Source organism: Cryptomeria japonica, chromosome 7, assembly GCF_030272615.1.
Source record: "Cryptomeria japonica chromosome 7, Sugi_1.0, whole genome shotgun sequence".
NCBI lineage: Eukaryota > Viridiplantae > Streptophyta > Pinopsida > Cupressales > Cupressaceae > Cryptomeria > Cryptomeria japonica.
The window spans coordinates 23,569,615-23,588,311 of record NC_081411.1 but is presented as its reverse complement, the minus strand read 5'-3'; the positions used below and the strand labels follow the sequence as shown (position 1 = coordinate 23,588,311).

At 37.6% G+C, this 18,697-nt stretch overlaps 1 protein-coding gene across 1 annotated transcript in view; it reads left to right on the top strand.

Annotated features, from left to right (window-relative positions):
- Positions 1-10,615, top strand: part of LOC131035320 (dolichol-phosphate mannosyltransferase subunit 1) — a 70,176-nt gene extending 59,561 nt beyond the window's left edge. The window contains 5 exon segments of the mRNA XM_059208037.1: positions 8,933-9,032; positions 9,170-9,207; positions 9,444-9,695; positions 9,798-9,912; positions 10,138-10,615. Coding sequence (XP_059064020.1) covers positions 8,933-9,032; positions 9,170-9,207; positions 9,444-9,695; positions 9,798-9,912; positions 10,138-10,242 — 610 coding nt within the window. The 3' untranslated portion in view covers positions 10,243-10,615.
- The last annotated feature ends 8,082 nt before the right edge of the window (positions 10,616-18,697 follow it).

Below are 18,697 nucleotides of genomic sequence, written 5' to 3'. Positions count from 1 at the left end.
AGTCTTCAATTCTATACATGTTTAGCTAGGGATAGCACTCACGACTCCTGAATTGTCCTTGCCTATTCCCGACTTCACCTCTGCATATCAATCCTTTGTATGAAACAAACCGTGCAAGTGGGTACACCAAGTAGGAAGTCATGGCGAATAAGTTGGACCGCTCTACATTCCTCAGCTGAAAGTCCAGATTGTCACTTATGATTCTAGACCAATTTATCAAGGTCCCTCTAAGACAATCCTAGATGAAGTAGAACATCCATCCATCGTATATTGCACCCTGCGGCATCCCCATCACTCTGTTAAGCAGGAATACTAAGTCACTATATTCCTCTTTGAAGGTTGTGCACATGAGTGTCTTGGGAGCCTTGGAATGATGGAGCCTAGGCTCGATCAACCGCTCTTTGTTTATTATATTTTTACACGCATCCATCTTCTTCGTGTACCGCTCTTCATATTCATCTTTTGTTGCATTCTTCATATCTGCTCCATGTTGGATTTCAAACACTTTAGCAATCGCATCCTCAACAATGTAGGCAATGACAACGCCCTTAGGAGTCTTGATCATTCGTGAGCGAGGATCATAACATCGTGCACACTCTAGGATAAGCTCACTGCATTGTATGGATTGTGGAAATCCAGCGGCTTGAAAAATACCACTCTTCATAATGTTTACATATGCTGGGGAAGGAATCCGATTTCTGACTCCAAACATCCGCTGTCGCATTAGGTTCAGGCTCAAGAAATGCATGTTTGTATCCGTAATCTCCTTCCATCTGGATGACATCTTGGATTCTGGATAGAATCCAGTCTCCAGTATCTTCTGTTGTTCTCTTCTTTCCTTAAATCCGGACTTCGACATCGCACCTGTACGAAGCTTGAAGTTGGAACTTAGGAAAAATATAACATTCTTAATAGAATTCTTGACTTTTTAATGATTTAGGCTAATTAGGGTATGAAGTGAGGAAAATAGTCCACACTCTAGGTAGATCTTAACAATTTAAATACAAAATTTGACAAGATTAGGGTATGAAACCCTCATGAAATCAACACCTCCTTATACTTAGAAATTTCACGTAAATTATAGTGCAAAGGAGTATACCGGATTAAGAGTGACTAGGGAAAGGTGTGAAAGGTTGTGTTTTCACAAAAAATTATGTCTGAAGACACCTTCCGCAGTCAACAATGGAGGTCACAAATCTGAAGACAACCTGCAACTATATGAATAAACCTCTTAAAACAAGTTGCAATCATTCAAAAATATGCACAAATTTGATAAAAATCAGTCTTGATGATGAAAACAATCAAACTTGGGAGCATTGATATGGTTGGTAAAAGATAAGTTTCTGAGGACAAGCAGCCAATAACAAAGTTGCAGAGTTGAGACAGCCCTCCAATGGTCTGAAAATGATCCCAAAATGTCTCCAAAATGTCCCCAAATGCAAATCGCTATAGTTGTGGTTGGCTGGGCAATAAAAGTTAGGTCTGAAAATTGATGATTAGCCAACAATGGAGATCGAACTAGCTGAAGCAATGGCTTCAGAATTCAGATCTGCAGTAACCTCAGCAAGTAGGAACAATGGTAGCCACCAAGTGTGAAGGGATCCACCAAACTATGACACTAAACCAAAATCGAAATTTTCCAGCTATGGCGTCACCTCACACAAGTCTGAAAATGTCATCAATGGCCTCCAAATCTGCCAACTTAGGTCTGAGAACAGCAAACAAGGATGGCGACATTAATAAAAATCGTCCAAGTTGGAGGTAGAAGCTCCAAACACAAAAATCGCCCTTGCACAAAATCGCTATCTTCACCAAAAATTGTGGCACTTAATCAACAACGGCAGCCACCAATCATGTCGCCTAGCTGGAAAATGGAATGGCAATGGGAAAAAATGGCAGCAAGAAGAGTCTTCAATCAATCACTTTACTTGAACACTTGCTCCAAAATCGCCAACTATGGAGAAAATTGCTCTTGCACAAACACACTTGGCAAATTCAAATAATAAAATAATTTTGGACGACTCCCTTTAAACTTGCTTTCATCATCAACTTTACCACACAAGCAATGTGGGATAAAACACTTGCTCTTATACTTGCTTGGGTAAAAACTGATTCGCCTCTAGAAGGTTGAAAACATTAAATGCTCATTGCAAATCATTTAATTGATTTTTTAATTTATCAAATAATTGTTGCTTTATTAAAAAACAATTAAAACGAGGCTCTCTTATTAAAATATTTCAATTTAAATAAAAAATGGGCCAAATTGGGGAAAATCGATCCTAGTAAGGATTTATCCTTACAAAATCACTTAAAAATCATCAAATATCCCCTTAGGGGAAAATCGATCCTAGTTTGGATGAAAATCGGGACTCAAAATCATCAAATGTGCATAAAAATGGGGCTAGGGGAAAATCGATATAAGTGTGGAATGAAAAATTCCACTTAAAATTAAGTCATCACACAAAAATACCCCTCTGGTGGAAAAACGACCTCAGTGGAAAATCGACCCAGGTGTGGAATCAATGCAAATGTCATCCGCAACCTATCCATACCTCCCTGGTGGAAAAACGTGGGTAGTCAGGATAAATCCCGACACTTAGTCAAATTGTATTGCTTCCAAGGGAAAAATGACCCTAGTATGGATTCACAGTGGTGGAAAAATGGAGCAAGTATGGATTTCCCCTGAAATCCATGTCCAGTGTGGATTCTAAGAGGGGAAAACCATGGGTAGTTAGGACTATGAGGGGAAAAGCACCTCTAGTATGAAATTTTGACCTTTTAACCCTTAGAATATGGGTTTTCATCCGGAAAATGATAATTTTTCCACTTAGAATCACTTAGAAACTTCAAATTTCAATAAAACTCATTTGGACTTAGGTAAATTTATCAAAATTGGAGCGTAACACAAGGAAATCCATTGGGACAAAGTGCGAAATCAACTTGAATAATTCTCTAGGAGCGAGAAAACAACTCCAAAAGGTCTGAAAACTCCTTAGCACTTAAAATCACCGATGAGGACATTAAAAACACGTTAACGCTCCAAAAGGGTCAACACTTAGACAAACTAGGATCATTTAGAAATTTCAATTTTCACGTGCTTGATCCTATAACCTCAAAAACCCTAAACGGTACTAGGCATGATCAAAACTCCAAGACTCGGGCATGAGAAACACAAAATTGCCCACTAAGCAGCCAAAACCCTAACCTAACAACGTAGAAAGCAGTGTTCCACGGGCGTTCGGGACGGGGGGACGAGGGGGACGCGTCTCGGGGACGGGGGACCAAGGGCCTAAATTTGGGGACGGCGGGGGGATGGCGGGGGGACGGCGGCGGGGGGGTGGCGGGGTGGTGGTGCTCATATATATACATATAGTACTTGAAAAACTAGTTTTGAAAAGATGTATAACAGTATAACAGTATAAGAATTAGATTTCAAATGAAACTATAGGAAATACCAAGATTACTTAGATTAGTGATACGTAACTAATTGCTAATTGCTAAAACTAAAAGTAAATAAAATTTGACAAATGAAATTGTCAAATTGGAGATTTCTCATTTCTATCATATGAATATCGAAAAAGGAAAACGAAAAATATGAATATCTGATGCCATTGCAAAGTCTATAATAATAAAGATGATTACATGATTCATCATTACAATGAGTAGCCAAATACAAATACGTGTAGCAATAGCATTACAAAAGAGACGAGTCAAATACAAAATGACAAAACTGAAAAGTGAAAACTCAAACTGTAGCTAATGGAGGCCTCTAATCATTTGCAAACTCCTCCTCACTGGAACTGCTGGACTCCTGAGGATCAAGGTCCCTCAAGCTCACACCAACTAGCCCTGCATCTGAAGTGGTAGGATCATCCTCATCAATCTGTGAAGGCTCCTCTGGCTCTACATCCCATCGTGCCGCTGGACTCTCCTTGTACATAAGTGTCTTGCGGTCAATGAGACGCAAAGCACTGTGTACAGCCACAAGCTTCTCTGCTCTCTTAGAGGTAAGTCTGTTCCTCTTAAGAGAGTGGATGAAGCTATATGTAGACTAGTTCCTCTCAGCAGCTGAAGAACTGGAAACCTGGGATAGCAGACGGATGGCTAGAGTGGTGGTCAAAGATTTCGGGCCATGACATTTCCACCACAAAAGTGGGTCCTCCCGTGCCATAATGTCTATATCCATCTTTGCTGCATCTGAATAACCTCTAAGAGTGGCAAATCTTCCCCACTCAGTGCGTATTGTGCCGGCATCTCTGGAATCAAACATCTTCTCTATGCACCTAACTAACCTGCCTTCACCTCATCATCCTCAATCGGTGTCGTTCTACCCGGTCTAGCCTTGTACCACTTAGGATTCAAGGCAAAGGCAGCCATATGCAAAGGAGTGTTCAACTTGTCCCATCTATTCTGAATGATAGGCTGGATTTGCTCATTGTAGAATGCTAGAGAGGGGTCCTTCACTCGCACAGCAGCCCTCATCTGGCCAAGCATAGAGTCAATGCACTCATACACCTCTCCAAGGTTAGGTGCATCCCCATCCCCATATCTGATCACCTGGAATACTGGAGAAATGATGGAGACAATGTATTTCGTATCAGTCCAAAACACATCACTCTTCACTATCTCCTTCACCCTTCTCCCCTGCTCTGTCTTGGCCTCAGCCCACCTATTCCACTCATTAGTCATAACCATGAGTTGCAATGCCTCTTGCAACTCAATCATTCTCTCCAAGAGAATGAAATAGGATGCATATCTAGTCTCAACTGGTTTCAAGAACTCCTCCTTCGCGAAGGTCCTGAAGAGTGCATGTGAAATGTGGTGGTTGCAGATAAACATCTGCACATCTCTCGCATCGGTGACCACTCCTCTAATCCAGTCAATCTTCCCCATGTCCTTGAGTGCATTGTTCATGGCATGCACACAACATGGGGTCCACCAAATGTGTCTATAGGCTGCCTCAACGAGTGTCCCTGCTGCTCTACACACATATGCTGCATCTGTCACTACTTGGACCACATTTTGTGGCCCAACCTCCTCAATAGCCTCCCTGAGGACCTGAAACTGGAAATCAGCATCTTTACGATGCCCTGTACAATCAACTGCTCTTAAGGAAGTATGGGCCCTCTGCACATGTGACCATGATGTTGATGAGTGGACGATGGCTAATGTTCGTCCACCCATCCATAACTATGCTGCACCCCAATGCCACCCAACATGCCTTCATCTTCTCCATCAAAATATTGATCTTGGAATAGCTTTTATCCAAGATCGAGGTCCTCATTTTCGTCTCCCCTGGTGGCACATAAGATGGTCCTCCCTTGGCCACCATATCTATCATCTTCCTTTAATAAGGAGACCGTGAAACATGAAATGGAATGCCATTGGCAAATAAGAAATTGCCAATGGATTCATCTATCTCATCTCTCAACTGCACATTAAACATATCAGCAATGGGGTTGCTCTGTGGTGTATGCAACTTACGTTTCCCAGTCCTGGCAGCAGTAGAAGTGGAAGTAGATGGAGATCCAAACATCATTCCTCCCGCCTGCGAAGCATGATAAGTATGTGGCACTGGCACATTCTGGCTGTCGTGAAGTGATGCCCTAGCAGACAAAGTAGTAGGCATTGAAATATTTGTGTCATCTGGAACCCCCCAAAGCCTGTTAAACTCAATTCTGTACTGTATATTTTTGGGTTCCTCCAAAAACTTACAATGTTTCACGCCTTTTCCTCTCCAAAATAGAAAGTGTGCATTCACCCTGCTAATGCTACCGAACCATTCTCTGTCACAAATATTGCACTTCCACTTCCTTGTTCCCCCACTTGAATGTGATGCAGTGCCTTGTACTGATATTTGTGAAGCAAACTGTTTTAGAGGAGACTTAGGATCAAAATGACCCCTAGCATATGGTGCCAACAACTCTGAAGGGCAACCTGTACTAGCTGCTGCACTTGCCATAGAACTAGATTGGGCTCCAGGATCAGCCCCATGGTCACCCCCCTCATTTTCAGGTTCATATTCTGAATCATTCTCACTATGAGAATGGATTTCCATGTTATCTTCACTCGTGCCTTGGGAGCTCATTGTGAAATTTTCAAATTGACACTGCATTTCACAAAATAAAAATAAAAATAAAAATAAAATCAGCCTTGTTTAACAATATATTTTTAAATTTTTAAATTTTTTTTCCTATTCATCTCAAAATGAGATTTGATGTTGAATCTTGAGGGCAAAATGATGAATCATTTTGCCCTCAAGATTCAACATCAAACCTCATTTTGAGTCTTAAGATGAATAGGGAAAAAAAATTAAAAAAACCAAAAATGACATAGAACAATGAAAATCAGAAAGTAAAACAAAAAAAAAATAAGAAGTTGAAAAACCCTACCTTGTGCTTGAAAAATCTCTCCAAAATGTAGAAGAATCTTCTTCTTCCTCTTCTTCTTGCTTCTTCTAGCTCCTATCACACTTGTAGTCACTTTTCTCACCCCTTCAATCAATCTTCTTCAAGCTGTTCCTCCTCTTCAAGCTGCTGGAAAAAAAATCAGTTTTGCATAATGAGAGTGAAATCCAAACTAAACATGTTTTTGTGTTGTTTTGGGGGGTGGGGTGGGGCCCACGTCCAATTAGGGTTACCCCTTAACCCCCCCCCAAAAAGCACATGTCATAAAAACTTAAAAAAAAAATGAAAACTGCGCTTTTTATCCCGTGCGAACGCGGGAGACGCCTGGGCGTCCCCCCGTCCCTCGAGAGACGTCTGGGCGTCTCTCGAGGGACGGGGGGACGCCCAGGCGTCTCCCACGGAGACGCCCAGACGTCCCCCAGGAGAGGCCCAGACGTCTCCGCGTCGGGGACGTCTCCCCGTCCCGGCGGAGTTTGGGTGGCGGTGGCGGGACGGCGGGTCCCCGTTCCCGCGTCCCCGAGACGTCTCTGACGGGGGGACGCGCCCAAAAATGGGGGGGACGCGTCCCCGTGGTTCACTGGTAGAAAGCAGGAAAAGAGGGGGTCCCCGTTAGCAATGGGGCGATGTGTGAAAAGGTCACAACAATACCCCATTGTCTCTCATTTGTAAGAGAGTTTTTGTAAAATTGTTGGTATATGCTGCAGCTATTTGAATCTAAATCATTGTTCAATTGTTGGTGATTTTGATCTTCAAATGTTGTTTTGCATTCATGGTTCTCAATTCCTCCAAGTTAGATTAGAATTTGTTTTTATGTTTTTTAGATTGAGTGGAAGATTTGTTGAGTATATTTGTGTGGAATCATTAATCCATACCACTAGCCTCTTGTCGTTGGTAAGTACGCCTTGTGTGGTCAACTGAAAATTTATTGCAAGCTTAACTTCGATTATTATGCGTCCCTTGACAAGCATCAACTTGGATGGTGTCAATGTTTGATGGTAATAGTTTGAAAATCTATAAGTAACTTTAGATGACTGCACCAAGCTCGTGTCAATACCTGTTTGTGAGACCTTGCCTAGTTTGATTCTGCCTAATTTTGGTCATCATTTCCTACATTCGTAGGATTAGAATAGATTTCCCGAACCCTACTCCTTTTCCCCCCTTTCTTAGTAAGTTTTGAAAGAACTAAATCCGGAGCTACATTGCCATACCCTAAGTTGTCAGCACATCTATTCCATATTTTATGACCAAAGAAGATTGATCCGAACATTTGTGTAAGTCCCCAAGTGAACACAGCAATTCACATCAACCATTGAGTTACCCACTCGTCAAGACCTGACATATAGAAACCTTGGAATCATTTTAGTTGGTCTTATCCTTAGCATCTGAGGCGATTTTGTTCAAGAGAGGGAAAATTACCTTGGTATTTTATTCTGAAATGTTATGTGCATAAAACACACATCAACAGGTACTAAAAAACATTTTCACAAATTTTGTTTAAATGTCTCCAACCTAGACGTGCAAAAACTCTATTTTAATTTTGCTGTCATTTTATGAAAAGTCTGCACTATTTTTTCTTTGCAACGTTTTTGTTTTATTTTAAATATGTGAATATAATGTCAATTTATGTTTGTTCATATGGTTTTGTGCATCTGCATGATATTTTTTTGCTTGTTTTCTTTTGGTTTGTGGCATAGGGGGCAAAGGGTGTCTCCGACAGACATCTGAAGACATCTTCTCTGTCAGACAGAAGGCTTTTAGATTCTGATAGATATGACTGAACTTAGCTAATATGAAAATTATGTTATGCATTCAAATTCATAATTTCGATCTTGTATTTGAATATTCTAGCTCCAGGGACTTAATTGACCATTCTATATTGAAATGTAAATTATTTCATTTTCCACAGACATTTACAAGAAAATTATAATATTCTATGCAATTCCTCAATGTATACCTGTATCTGATTATCATTTAAGGAAAAAAAGTATTTGAAATTTTGGGAAAAACTATTTGAAATTCTAACAAGATTCTACAATATCTATATGCTGAAAATCCTTTTTTATAAGACAAATATAATAAGCCTCTTTGCACACAAAGGGAAGCTACCAGGAGAAAAAAGTACCAGCTCCGTTTTCTTTCCCACTTCATTGCTGAAGCTGTCTCTTGATTTGGAGAAAAAGAACAGTATTTCAGAATTATATACTTTACAAGTTAGAGTTTCTTTTGTTTGTAATCCTTCTAAAAATTGTCAAAATATGTGTTTCCCAGAATTTCCCCTTCATAATTATAGTGTTTTCCAAAGAAATAAATTGTACGTATTGTTTGTAATATTTGGATATCTGGAGTATCCCAGCTGTTATAAATAAGCTGAACAAAAGAAGACAAGGATAACCCAAAATTGCAACTGATGTTTAATATGTAGTGTGATTAATTGACCTGTGAGTTTGCTGTATTACTTTTCATGAATTCACTTTTACCATCTTCAAAGTGGGAGTGTAATATCTTGATTCTTTTCATTTCTGCAGTGGCATCAATTTTGAGATTATTGTCATTGATGATGCGAGTCCTGATGGTACTCAAGAAGTTGTGCAACAGTTGCAAAAAGTTTATGGGGGAGACCGCATAGTGTGATTCCTAACCTTGATTATTGCAGTTGCCATCAGCTTAAAAGCAGTTTGATTTACATTTTGGCTTCTCAAGTCTTCAAAAATCAAAACTAATGCTTTTCTTTTCTTTTTCCCCATGGCTGCGTTTTGTTACAGCTACTGAGACCACGGCAGGGCAAACTTGGTTTAGGTTTGTATGCATTGGAATTTTGATTTCTCTGTTTTGTATGTCTGTGACGCTTAATGAGTTTACAATCATTGCACATGATTGTTATGTAGTGGATGATAAGCTAACAAACCACAACCTTTCTGACTCTCTAGCAATCTAGCTGTGCAAATTTCAGTTCATTGGTATCTTTTTAGTATTTTGCCGATTTTCTGTTATACTTCCTTTCTGGGTCTATTATGTATGTCAAGTTAAGAATTTGAGTTATGGATGATTTTATGTCATGTGCTTCTGGGTGTTTATCTTTGCTTTCTTTATTTCTGTTCATTTAAAGAAAATATTTTGTTTCAGAAAGCAGATAGAGACTGGTGCTGATATTGTTACTGGGACACGCTATGTAAAAGGAGGAGGTGTACATGGTTGGAATCTCATGCGTAAACTAACAAGCCGGGGGGCAAATGTGCTTGCACAAACACTCTTATGGCTAGGCGTTTCTGATTTAACTGGTTCATTTCGGTATGTAATGTCTTTGATGATTTGTCTTGAACATCTATGCAACCTTTTGAAACTAATGGGTACCTGACTTTGATCATATCTATTTTTGCTGCTATTTTACAGTCTTTACAGGAAACCTGTACTTGATGAAGTTATTAAGACCTGTGTCAGTAAAGGATATGTTTTTCAGATGGAGATGATCGTTCGGGCTTCAGGAAAACATTACAACATTGAAGAGGTATTGTGTCCTTGCAAGGATACTTATACCAGTTCAAATTACCATACAGTTACATTTGCTCATATGGTTTAGCCATGAAAATCTTGTGTAGCATTGATGTATGATATTCTTAGGTTTTGCTTCTTACACAACATTCTGCATGTTGTCTTATTGGGTAACAGTTTCCTCAAATACTCTGGCCCTTACTCTGACATGACTAACATTATCTGGATTGTTTGCATGCAGGTGCCCATTACTTTTGTTGATCGGGTCTTTGGCAGCTCCAAACTAGGGGGGTCTGAAATAGTTCAATATCTGAAAGGGCTTGTTTATCTATTTCTAACCACTTAAATGGAATTTTGCTGATGATAAATTTTATGTTGAATAATGCTGCATTTTTCATGCCAATCTAGATTCCCTGATTGGTCACCTTAAATATAGCTGAAGATAAAATTTTAATTCTTTACCGGGTAATTCAGATGGCAAATGAGTACCAGCAAAATGTACATTGAGATGTCCTCGGACTGATTTAGGAAAATATGGGAAAAGCCATAGATGATCTGGCGTTCTTGATAATTTCTAAAAGCTTTCAAGGAAAGAAAGAAAACAGCAGAAAATAGACTTTACTACACAGGCTGAAGCAGTGGGGAATACACAGATATGTTTTTTTGTCAACGTCCAAGAATTGAAAGGCATTATAGATGATTCTGAATTTTCATTTTCATAGGGTGCATGGGTGTCTGATTTTTTGAAATGTGGATTAACTTACAAGACTGAGTTAATTAATTTAGTTAAACTGTAATGTGATAATGACTAGTTCACAGATTTGCAACTGTGTTTAAATGACGTTGAGAAAATGATATGGATGTTAGAACCCCTGCTGCTAATAATAGTAAATGAGTGTCCGATGCCTCTGTCAAATATGGATTACTCGCGTGATTAGGAGATTTAGTCAAGGTGTAGGTGCGAGGAGTTAATTGTTTTGTAGGGATTCTGGACTCTTAATTTTGCGTTCACAAGCTTCAGGCGTTTTGCTTGGATTGGCAAGGCCTGGTGGGAATTTAGGTCATACAAATCGGGGTTTATCCAACTTAGGTCTTTGGGAAAAATTAAATAACTTTTGTCAATCTGGAAGTCATAACTCAAAGGCTAGTATAGTACTTACAGATGTTTGACATGCTTCGAAATATTTGATTTTACAATATTAAAATTGGAGAATCCACAATATTATTTGAGGTTGTTAGAAAATGTGTTGAGGTTATTCATAAGTTTATATTACTTTGATTTTGGAAGGAAATTATTAGAGAAGCAATGCAAATGTAAAGCCAGTAGTATATGAATATGCCACATTGTTTATCTTGGGGTATCTTTATGGAAAAAACTCAGCAACAATAACACACTAAAATATTATTATTCAAATAAACAAGGTTATAGTAAAATGAATTTCAGTTTTGTCAGTGAGGGTTGGAGACAATCCGACAGCATGCCTCTGCTAAAATTACCTTACAATCTCCATTCCAAACATTCAAACCAAGGAGATTCGTGAAAGCACCAATAGTTTTCCGAAGTCAGATGGTTAAACCGCGAGCCAAGTCTAATAAGTCAAATTGGTTCAACTTGGATTCACGCATTTCTCTCCAAGAGTATTTTCTCTCAACATAGCATGAAACCTCGCATGGCGAATATGGATTTATCAAATTAAGGGGGGTGCAATTTGTTAACTCAATTGTTCCACATTGGAACTATAATTGCTTTAAAACTCTCTTTTTCATGGTTATAAATAGCTGGTCACACACATGCTCCTCTAGTCTCTAGTGTAACCCACAACATTAATGTTCTCTTACACGTCATAATATCATTCAAGAAATTTCATGGATTCCATAAGGATAACCGCATTCTATGATGGCCTAAATATTAAAAACATTACAATTATTAAATATTGCATTGTTCTTGCAATTTGTTAGATTTATATCACCTAGTACTAACAAATTTTAAAAAAGTTGAAATAATATGGAAAATAATTGTAGTCTATCAGAGTGGTATTATCCTTTGATATAAGTGTTGTGGTTGATGCCTTCAAATAATATTTTAGTAAATTTGGTGGGAGAAAACTATGGTATATTTCTAAATAGTATTTGAGTTAAGTAATTGAATATTGAACATAGAATTGTTAGTATATAAAGTTGAAATTTTAATAACAAATATTCAAAAGCATATTTTTTTATAGGTATTTATGTATAAAATATAGTAGGCCGAAAGAATCAATACATATTGATATGCTTATGTAAATCATGAAAAATGAAGTGGGTTGGGTATATACATTCATGGAATAATGTATTTTGATTAATCAGAAGTTTAAGTGATTATCATATAAGACAAGTGATGTAAAATCAAGAGTGTGCACTACTAAGCAACATATCCACTTAATCCATCTATTATAATTTGAGGTAGATGTAAGAGTTGTATCCACAAATGTGATATTTTGAAGAGATTAGGACTCTAGGCTTAAATTTTTTTCAAATGATTCTAAGTGCAAAATGATTTCTAATGGTTTTGTAATTTTCTAAAACTGGTTTAGGGAGACTAGAAACTCATAATGATTGATACCAAAGATTTCCGTGTTTCCCTCATTAACCATTTCATTGATAATAAATAGTAGCACATAGTGTCAAGTGATTTTGGGATTTATTGATCTCAAACATTAAAACTCAAAGCGATATTAACTATATAAAATATGCTAATAATGATGGGTAATACATAATTGTAGACTTTACCCTATTATTGGAATTACTTGTGCAACAAATTTATGGTATCAAGGATGCAATTTAACTTAGTAATATAAATGGCAATACCAAGTCATTGTCACTTTTGTGGTTAACATCTTTTAAAGGAATTGGTGATACATGGTAGTGGTTGCTTGGTGTGGACAGGCAAAGGATGATTGAGATCTAGCATAAAGAAGCTTATATGGACATTTTAGTGTTCATGTGGTTAACAAAACCTATATTTGTATAAAAATATTTTGTTGAAGATCTTTTATTTTAGTGAGATCTTGGAAACTAATTTACATCAATTACACTCAAATATAGGTGAAAATTACCTATTTTTGACAATGAAAGATGATGCAATGCACATTAAAAAGGTTTACCCAATGTCACTTCAAAAGACATTGTTACGAAAGCAATTGACAAAAAGGGTGCGAACCATGTCAATTCACCATGCCATCTCTTTATAGGTACTTGCGTTAGGTATTGTTAAAGTCACTAATGGACCCAAGCTCCCAAGATCACTTGCAAAACCAACAGATATATTCCACAATAGGGCAGTAAGAATAAAATATTGCCTAAATATGAGCACTATGGATTGATTCAAAATGAAGATGTACATACGATGCCTTGCTTATAAAGGTGAGATTGAGAGATAGGACCAATAGGACGATGATACGTTTCTTAATCCTATGCCATGTGATAACTAGAGACTTCTATAAAGATATCTAATTTCGTAAGTAAATTTAACATGTGAAAATGTGTGAAAAGGGCCTAACTAATAACTAGTGAGACAATGTTCCTTGTTCACATTATAACGTGTGAAATTGGATGGAAGAAAGAATGTAAATAAATGCAAATAAATATAAAAACAAATATGAGCAAGTGATGGATGGAGAATTAAGACCCCCTTGTGACTTTTTCACACATCGCCCCATTGCACACGGGGACCCCCTTCTTGCCTCTCGCGTTGGTTAGTTTAGGGTTTCGGTAGCATAGTGGGCTAAATTTTGTGTTTCCTTGCTTGAGTCTCAGAGTTTTGATCATGCCTAAGTGTCATTAGGGTTTATGAAGTTATAGGATCAAGTTTTGAATGTTGAAATTTTAAACGATTCTAGTATTTTGTCTAAGTGTAGACCATTTGAGCGTTAACGTGTTTGTAAAATGTCTTCGTTGGTGATTTTAAAGTGCTAAGGTGTTTTAAGACCTTTGGGAGTTGTTTTTTCACTCCTAGGAAGTTATTCGAGTTTATTTTGCGCTTTATCCTGATAGATTTCCTTGTGTTTCGCTCACGTTTTGGTAAATTTGCCTGTCCTATTGCGTTTAATTGAAGATTCTAAGTGGTCAAGCAATTTTGAGCGGTTAAAATGTTAAATTCCTAAGGGAAATCCATGTTCTAAGGGTCAAAATGTCAAAATTCCATACTGGAGGTGCTTTTCCCCCCACATTCTCGATGACCCATGATTTTCCCCCACTTAAAATCTTGATTGGTGGTGAATTTCCACCAGATTCTTGATGGATATCTTCCCCCCCCCTCAAAATCCAGACATGGGGTGATTTTCCACCAAATGACTGAAATTTGGCTAAGTGTTGGAGATTTTCCTGACAAACCACGTTTTTCCACCAGGATTCCAGATGACTTTGACGAGGACTTTTATGACGATTCCTGACATGAATCGATTTTCCACCAGGACTTTTGTGACAAGATTTTGTGGATTTTTTGTCTGGATAGTAATTCCAAATCCTAGGCGAATTTCCACTAAGGATGTTTCCGATGATTTTTAAGTCCGGATAGCTATACACAATGCCATACAATATCACTGTCATGCCACGTATCAATCTGGTTAGCCCAAAAAGATGCATTTATACATGATCAACTACCGGGCCATCATATGTCATTTAGGTCTTTTTCCAATACCGCCCAAGACATAACCACCTCAATCCATTCTACCGGAGTTAATAAAATGATCCTATACCTCATTGTCTTACATAACCTGCAAATACTAGTTAGAATTCATACCGGTAACCTATTGCACATACTAGTTTCCTATACTTGTCCATGAACACTATCGAAGCATCTTCCTCTAACTCTTGTCTTCTTGTGTCAATTTGCTTCTGATCCCAATTGAAAATTTTCCATCCATTGACACATGCAATAGTGATCCATCTCTCATCTGTAGGTGTGTAGCCAAGGTAACCACTACACACACATGTCATCTCATTTTCTTCTCTCTTACCGACAACAACTTGTTCTTCGATTTGTCTTCTTCCACTGAGGGGGTGAATGATATGGTAAGTGTACTACTCCCCCTAAGGTCTTGCATCTCCTTTAAGCCTCGGGAGATATCACTTGTGCATTGAATGCATAGTGCCGGTCCATGGTCCTATTCTCTTCCTTATTCCTCCAAGCCTGCTTGATTTCATTCCTCTTCCCATTTTGAGTCTTGGGAGCAGGTCTTACCTTCTTTTGTTGATTGGTCCTTGCTCTACTGGATTCTGCATCATGACCAAAAGCATTGTTGTAGAAGCAAACTATGTTCATTCCATACACATAATTGGAGGACCTTCTAATATACCAGTTTTCTCCTCCTTTTCCGATTAAGCCATTGTAGCCAACTATCGGTCTCCATGGATTCCTTGATTGCATAGGAATACTTCTCCTCTTGTACCTTGCAGGCCTTTGTTGCTCATATACCCTATGTCATGCTCTGTGAAGTGTACCTGTACCTGCAACCACAATGCACTCAATAAATCATTATAAGCAATGGTTAGTAAATCGAAACAATAAAATGTAAAACCATAGCTAATTGACTTATTGCCTCCTAGTAAATGCGAGTATAAAAAATGCTCTCAGATCTGGTTATGCATATTCCAGTGACTTGACTACACTTAGATGGAGGATTTGAATGATGAAAATGCATGATCTAGCAAGAATAGCATGATTAAGCTATATGAGTTCATGATAAGTCTAGAAAATAGGCTAGAATGAAGATGCAATTAAGCTAAGATATGAACATGATAACATTGCTTGAAATGATAAACTATAAACTAGATGCCTATAGTAACAATGCATAAGATCAGAATGAGATGAGATCAAATGATATGGAAGAATGATATGAAATTGAGACCCTTTGAGCTCCAAAATGGGGTCTATTTATAGGATTTCCAAGGCTAGGGGTAAGGTGGCAAGAATCAACGGTCAAGACTAATATGAAGATATCAATGGTTAAATTGGAGGAGGTTGGCAACGAGGGTTGGATTAAAGGGAACATCTATCATCTCTATGGTGACAAGTGTCAAGAGGCTTCTAAAAGAGGTTAGATGAAAGGGAACACTTAGTGACAAGTGTCATAAGGTTCTAGAAGATGTTGGATGAAAGGGGACATGGTGGTAGGTAGAATGGGTTAGGTTTAGGAGTGGTAGAAGTTAGGAGAATTTGAATTTAGAAATTCAAATAATAGGAAAAGGCTAATTAATTTCAACAACTCATGAATTTGATTTGTTTTAATTAATTAGGGGTTTTAGAAGAAATGATTTTGATGGGGGGAATTAATTAATTTGAATTAATTAATCAAAGGGGTGAAATGAACCTATTAAATAAATCCTTCAATTTATTAATAAGTAGATGAAAAGGAAATTTAATCAAATTGCTTAGTGAATTCAATTAAATTGGGGAGGGAGAATTAATTAAATAATTGCTTATTTAATTAATTATCTTCAGACCATTTTTAGGTGTATACATTTTGCCCCTCTTTGAAGCGAGGCGTGATGACGCGTTGATTCAAAAAATAATCTCATTTTGATGTTGATATTGATTTGATAGGATGCTATAGCTCTTGATTGCTAAATTCCAGTATGATGATGCCCCCTCGGGAGTTCAATTGAGATAATTGAACTTTGGAGTTTTTGTGAGATTGATATCCTGATAGATTTGATTTGATTTGATTTCTGCAACTGTGGTTTCATGAAAGTGAGAGTTCTTCGATTAGCTTGATTGCTTAGATTGATAAGATCAAGATTCAGTCTGGTTTCAGGAAGGATTCATCCTGTATTAGACATGATTAGAACATCTGGTTTCAGGAAGGATACATCTTGTATAAGACATGAATCAGAATCAGATCGTTTGGTTTCATGAGGGATTCATCATGTATAAGACATGCTCTGAATCAATTAGGTTTGATTGATTGATTTGATTTGATAAGGTTGATTAGATAAAGAACTGACATTTTGTTGATATCAAGATGCAGAAATATTTGGATATGTTGATTGTTGATTCTATTGAGAGAGATAGCATAAGATTTGGGCTAGGTCGATAATATCATGAGGAAAATATGAGTCATTATTCTGATTCCGTATACACTTGTGATGATACTTGATGATTCCTACGATAGATTTAACCTTGAATAAAAGGAGCTTTCAGGATCCCATGCAAGAATGAAATGCAAGTTAAGCAAATGAAATGCAAACTATGATCGGACTAGTCACTGAATTATTTTGCATTTTTGTCATCATTGAACTTTTGAAATGTGGGAAGTGAGTGCAAACATCGATGGTATAATTAAACCATGATGACCTGAGCACTTCTCTCCTGGATTTTGATATAGCAAGTTAGCACAAGCATCGAGGTATAATTGAACCGAGATGACTTGAGTGTTGCTTGCATAAAACAGGCAGTATTAATCATTTCAATACGCAAATCGGAAATGTATTCAATGATATTCTGATGATCATGTCCCGAGACAAATTTGCACATATTAATGATTAATTTTCAGACATCAAACAAGAAAAATATCATGTTTCTTCCTTGTTCCTCTAGTCAATGACATCCTGGAGTCACTCAGAAATCATGATAGAGAAAAGTAATATATAAAAAGTTGAACAATCATGTTAAACTCATTATTCAAAAAGATATTATCCATTGAAAAGTATGTGATGTGCTTAGATTTATTTTGTGATAGCTTGATAGTTGATAGTTTGATCTTGTGTTCAATGTTGGGTGTGTCTCAGTTTTCGCTTGATAAGAGTTGTCTAACTGTTTTTCTACCTATTTGGTTAAGCTCAAAATGATCAAGAGTTTACCCTCAGCTAAGTGTAGGATTTTGCCCCAAGCCTAGAAACAAAGTCGTTATGATATATCCAATGATCCAAACCATGGTGAGAGAGCAACTATGATGCCTGAGTATGTACAAAGCTTATGATGCATATGAATAGCGCTGATGGAAAATAAATGCAAGCATAAGGATGCATGAATTAATAGATGGAAGAGCTAGCTGACAGATAGCGCCTGTTTGCCAGGTTTTCACCGTCTGTTTTTATTGCACTTTTTCTGATATTTGATTTTGTTTTTGTTTTTCTGTTTTTTCACTTTTTAGGATTTTTCTACTTTTCACAGTTTTTGATTTTTTTTTATTTTTCACTGTTTTTGATTTATCACTGTTTTTTGATTTTTTTTCACTGTTTTTTGATTTTTCTGATTTTTCAGACATAGAATTTCTTCAGGTGCATGCTATTGATAGGTTCCTCGAGCTGATCTCTGTCCTATGTTGATAGTTGATATGCTTCTGACCCAAATACTACTGTGACCACAAACGAACCTAACCAGTTTGGTTCAAATTTTTCTTTCTTCTCTCGATTTCCCTGGTTGCATGGATTTTCCTTTAGCACTAGTTCTCCCACTTGAAAGATTCTTGGTTTGACCTTATGATTATAGCTCTGACATGTTCTTTGCTAATATACCTTTAGATGATCAAAGGCATTTTGTCTTCGTTCATGGATTAATTCTAACTCTTGCAGTCTAGATACTCATTGTTCTTCATCTGGGATGAGACCTTTTAGTGATACATGTAGAGAGGGTATCTCTACTTCGACTGGCAATATGGCTTCTGAACCATATACAAGAGCTAAAGGTGTGGCACCTGTCGGTGTGCGGATACTGGTGTGGTAAGCCCATAGAGAAGGGTTTAGTTGAATATGCCAATCTTTCCCAGCATCGTTCATTGTCTTTTTGAGGATTTTCAGAATAGTTTTGTTAGATGCTTCTG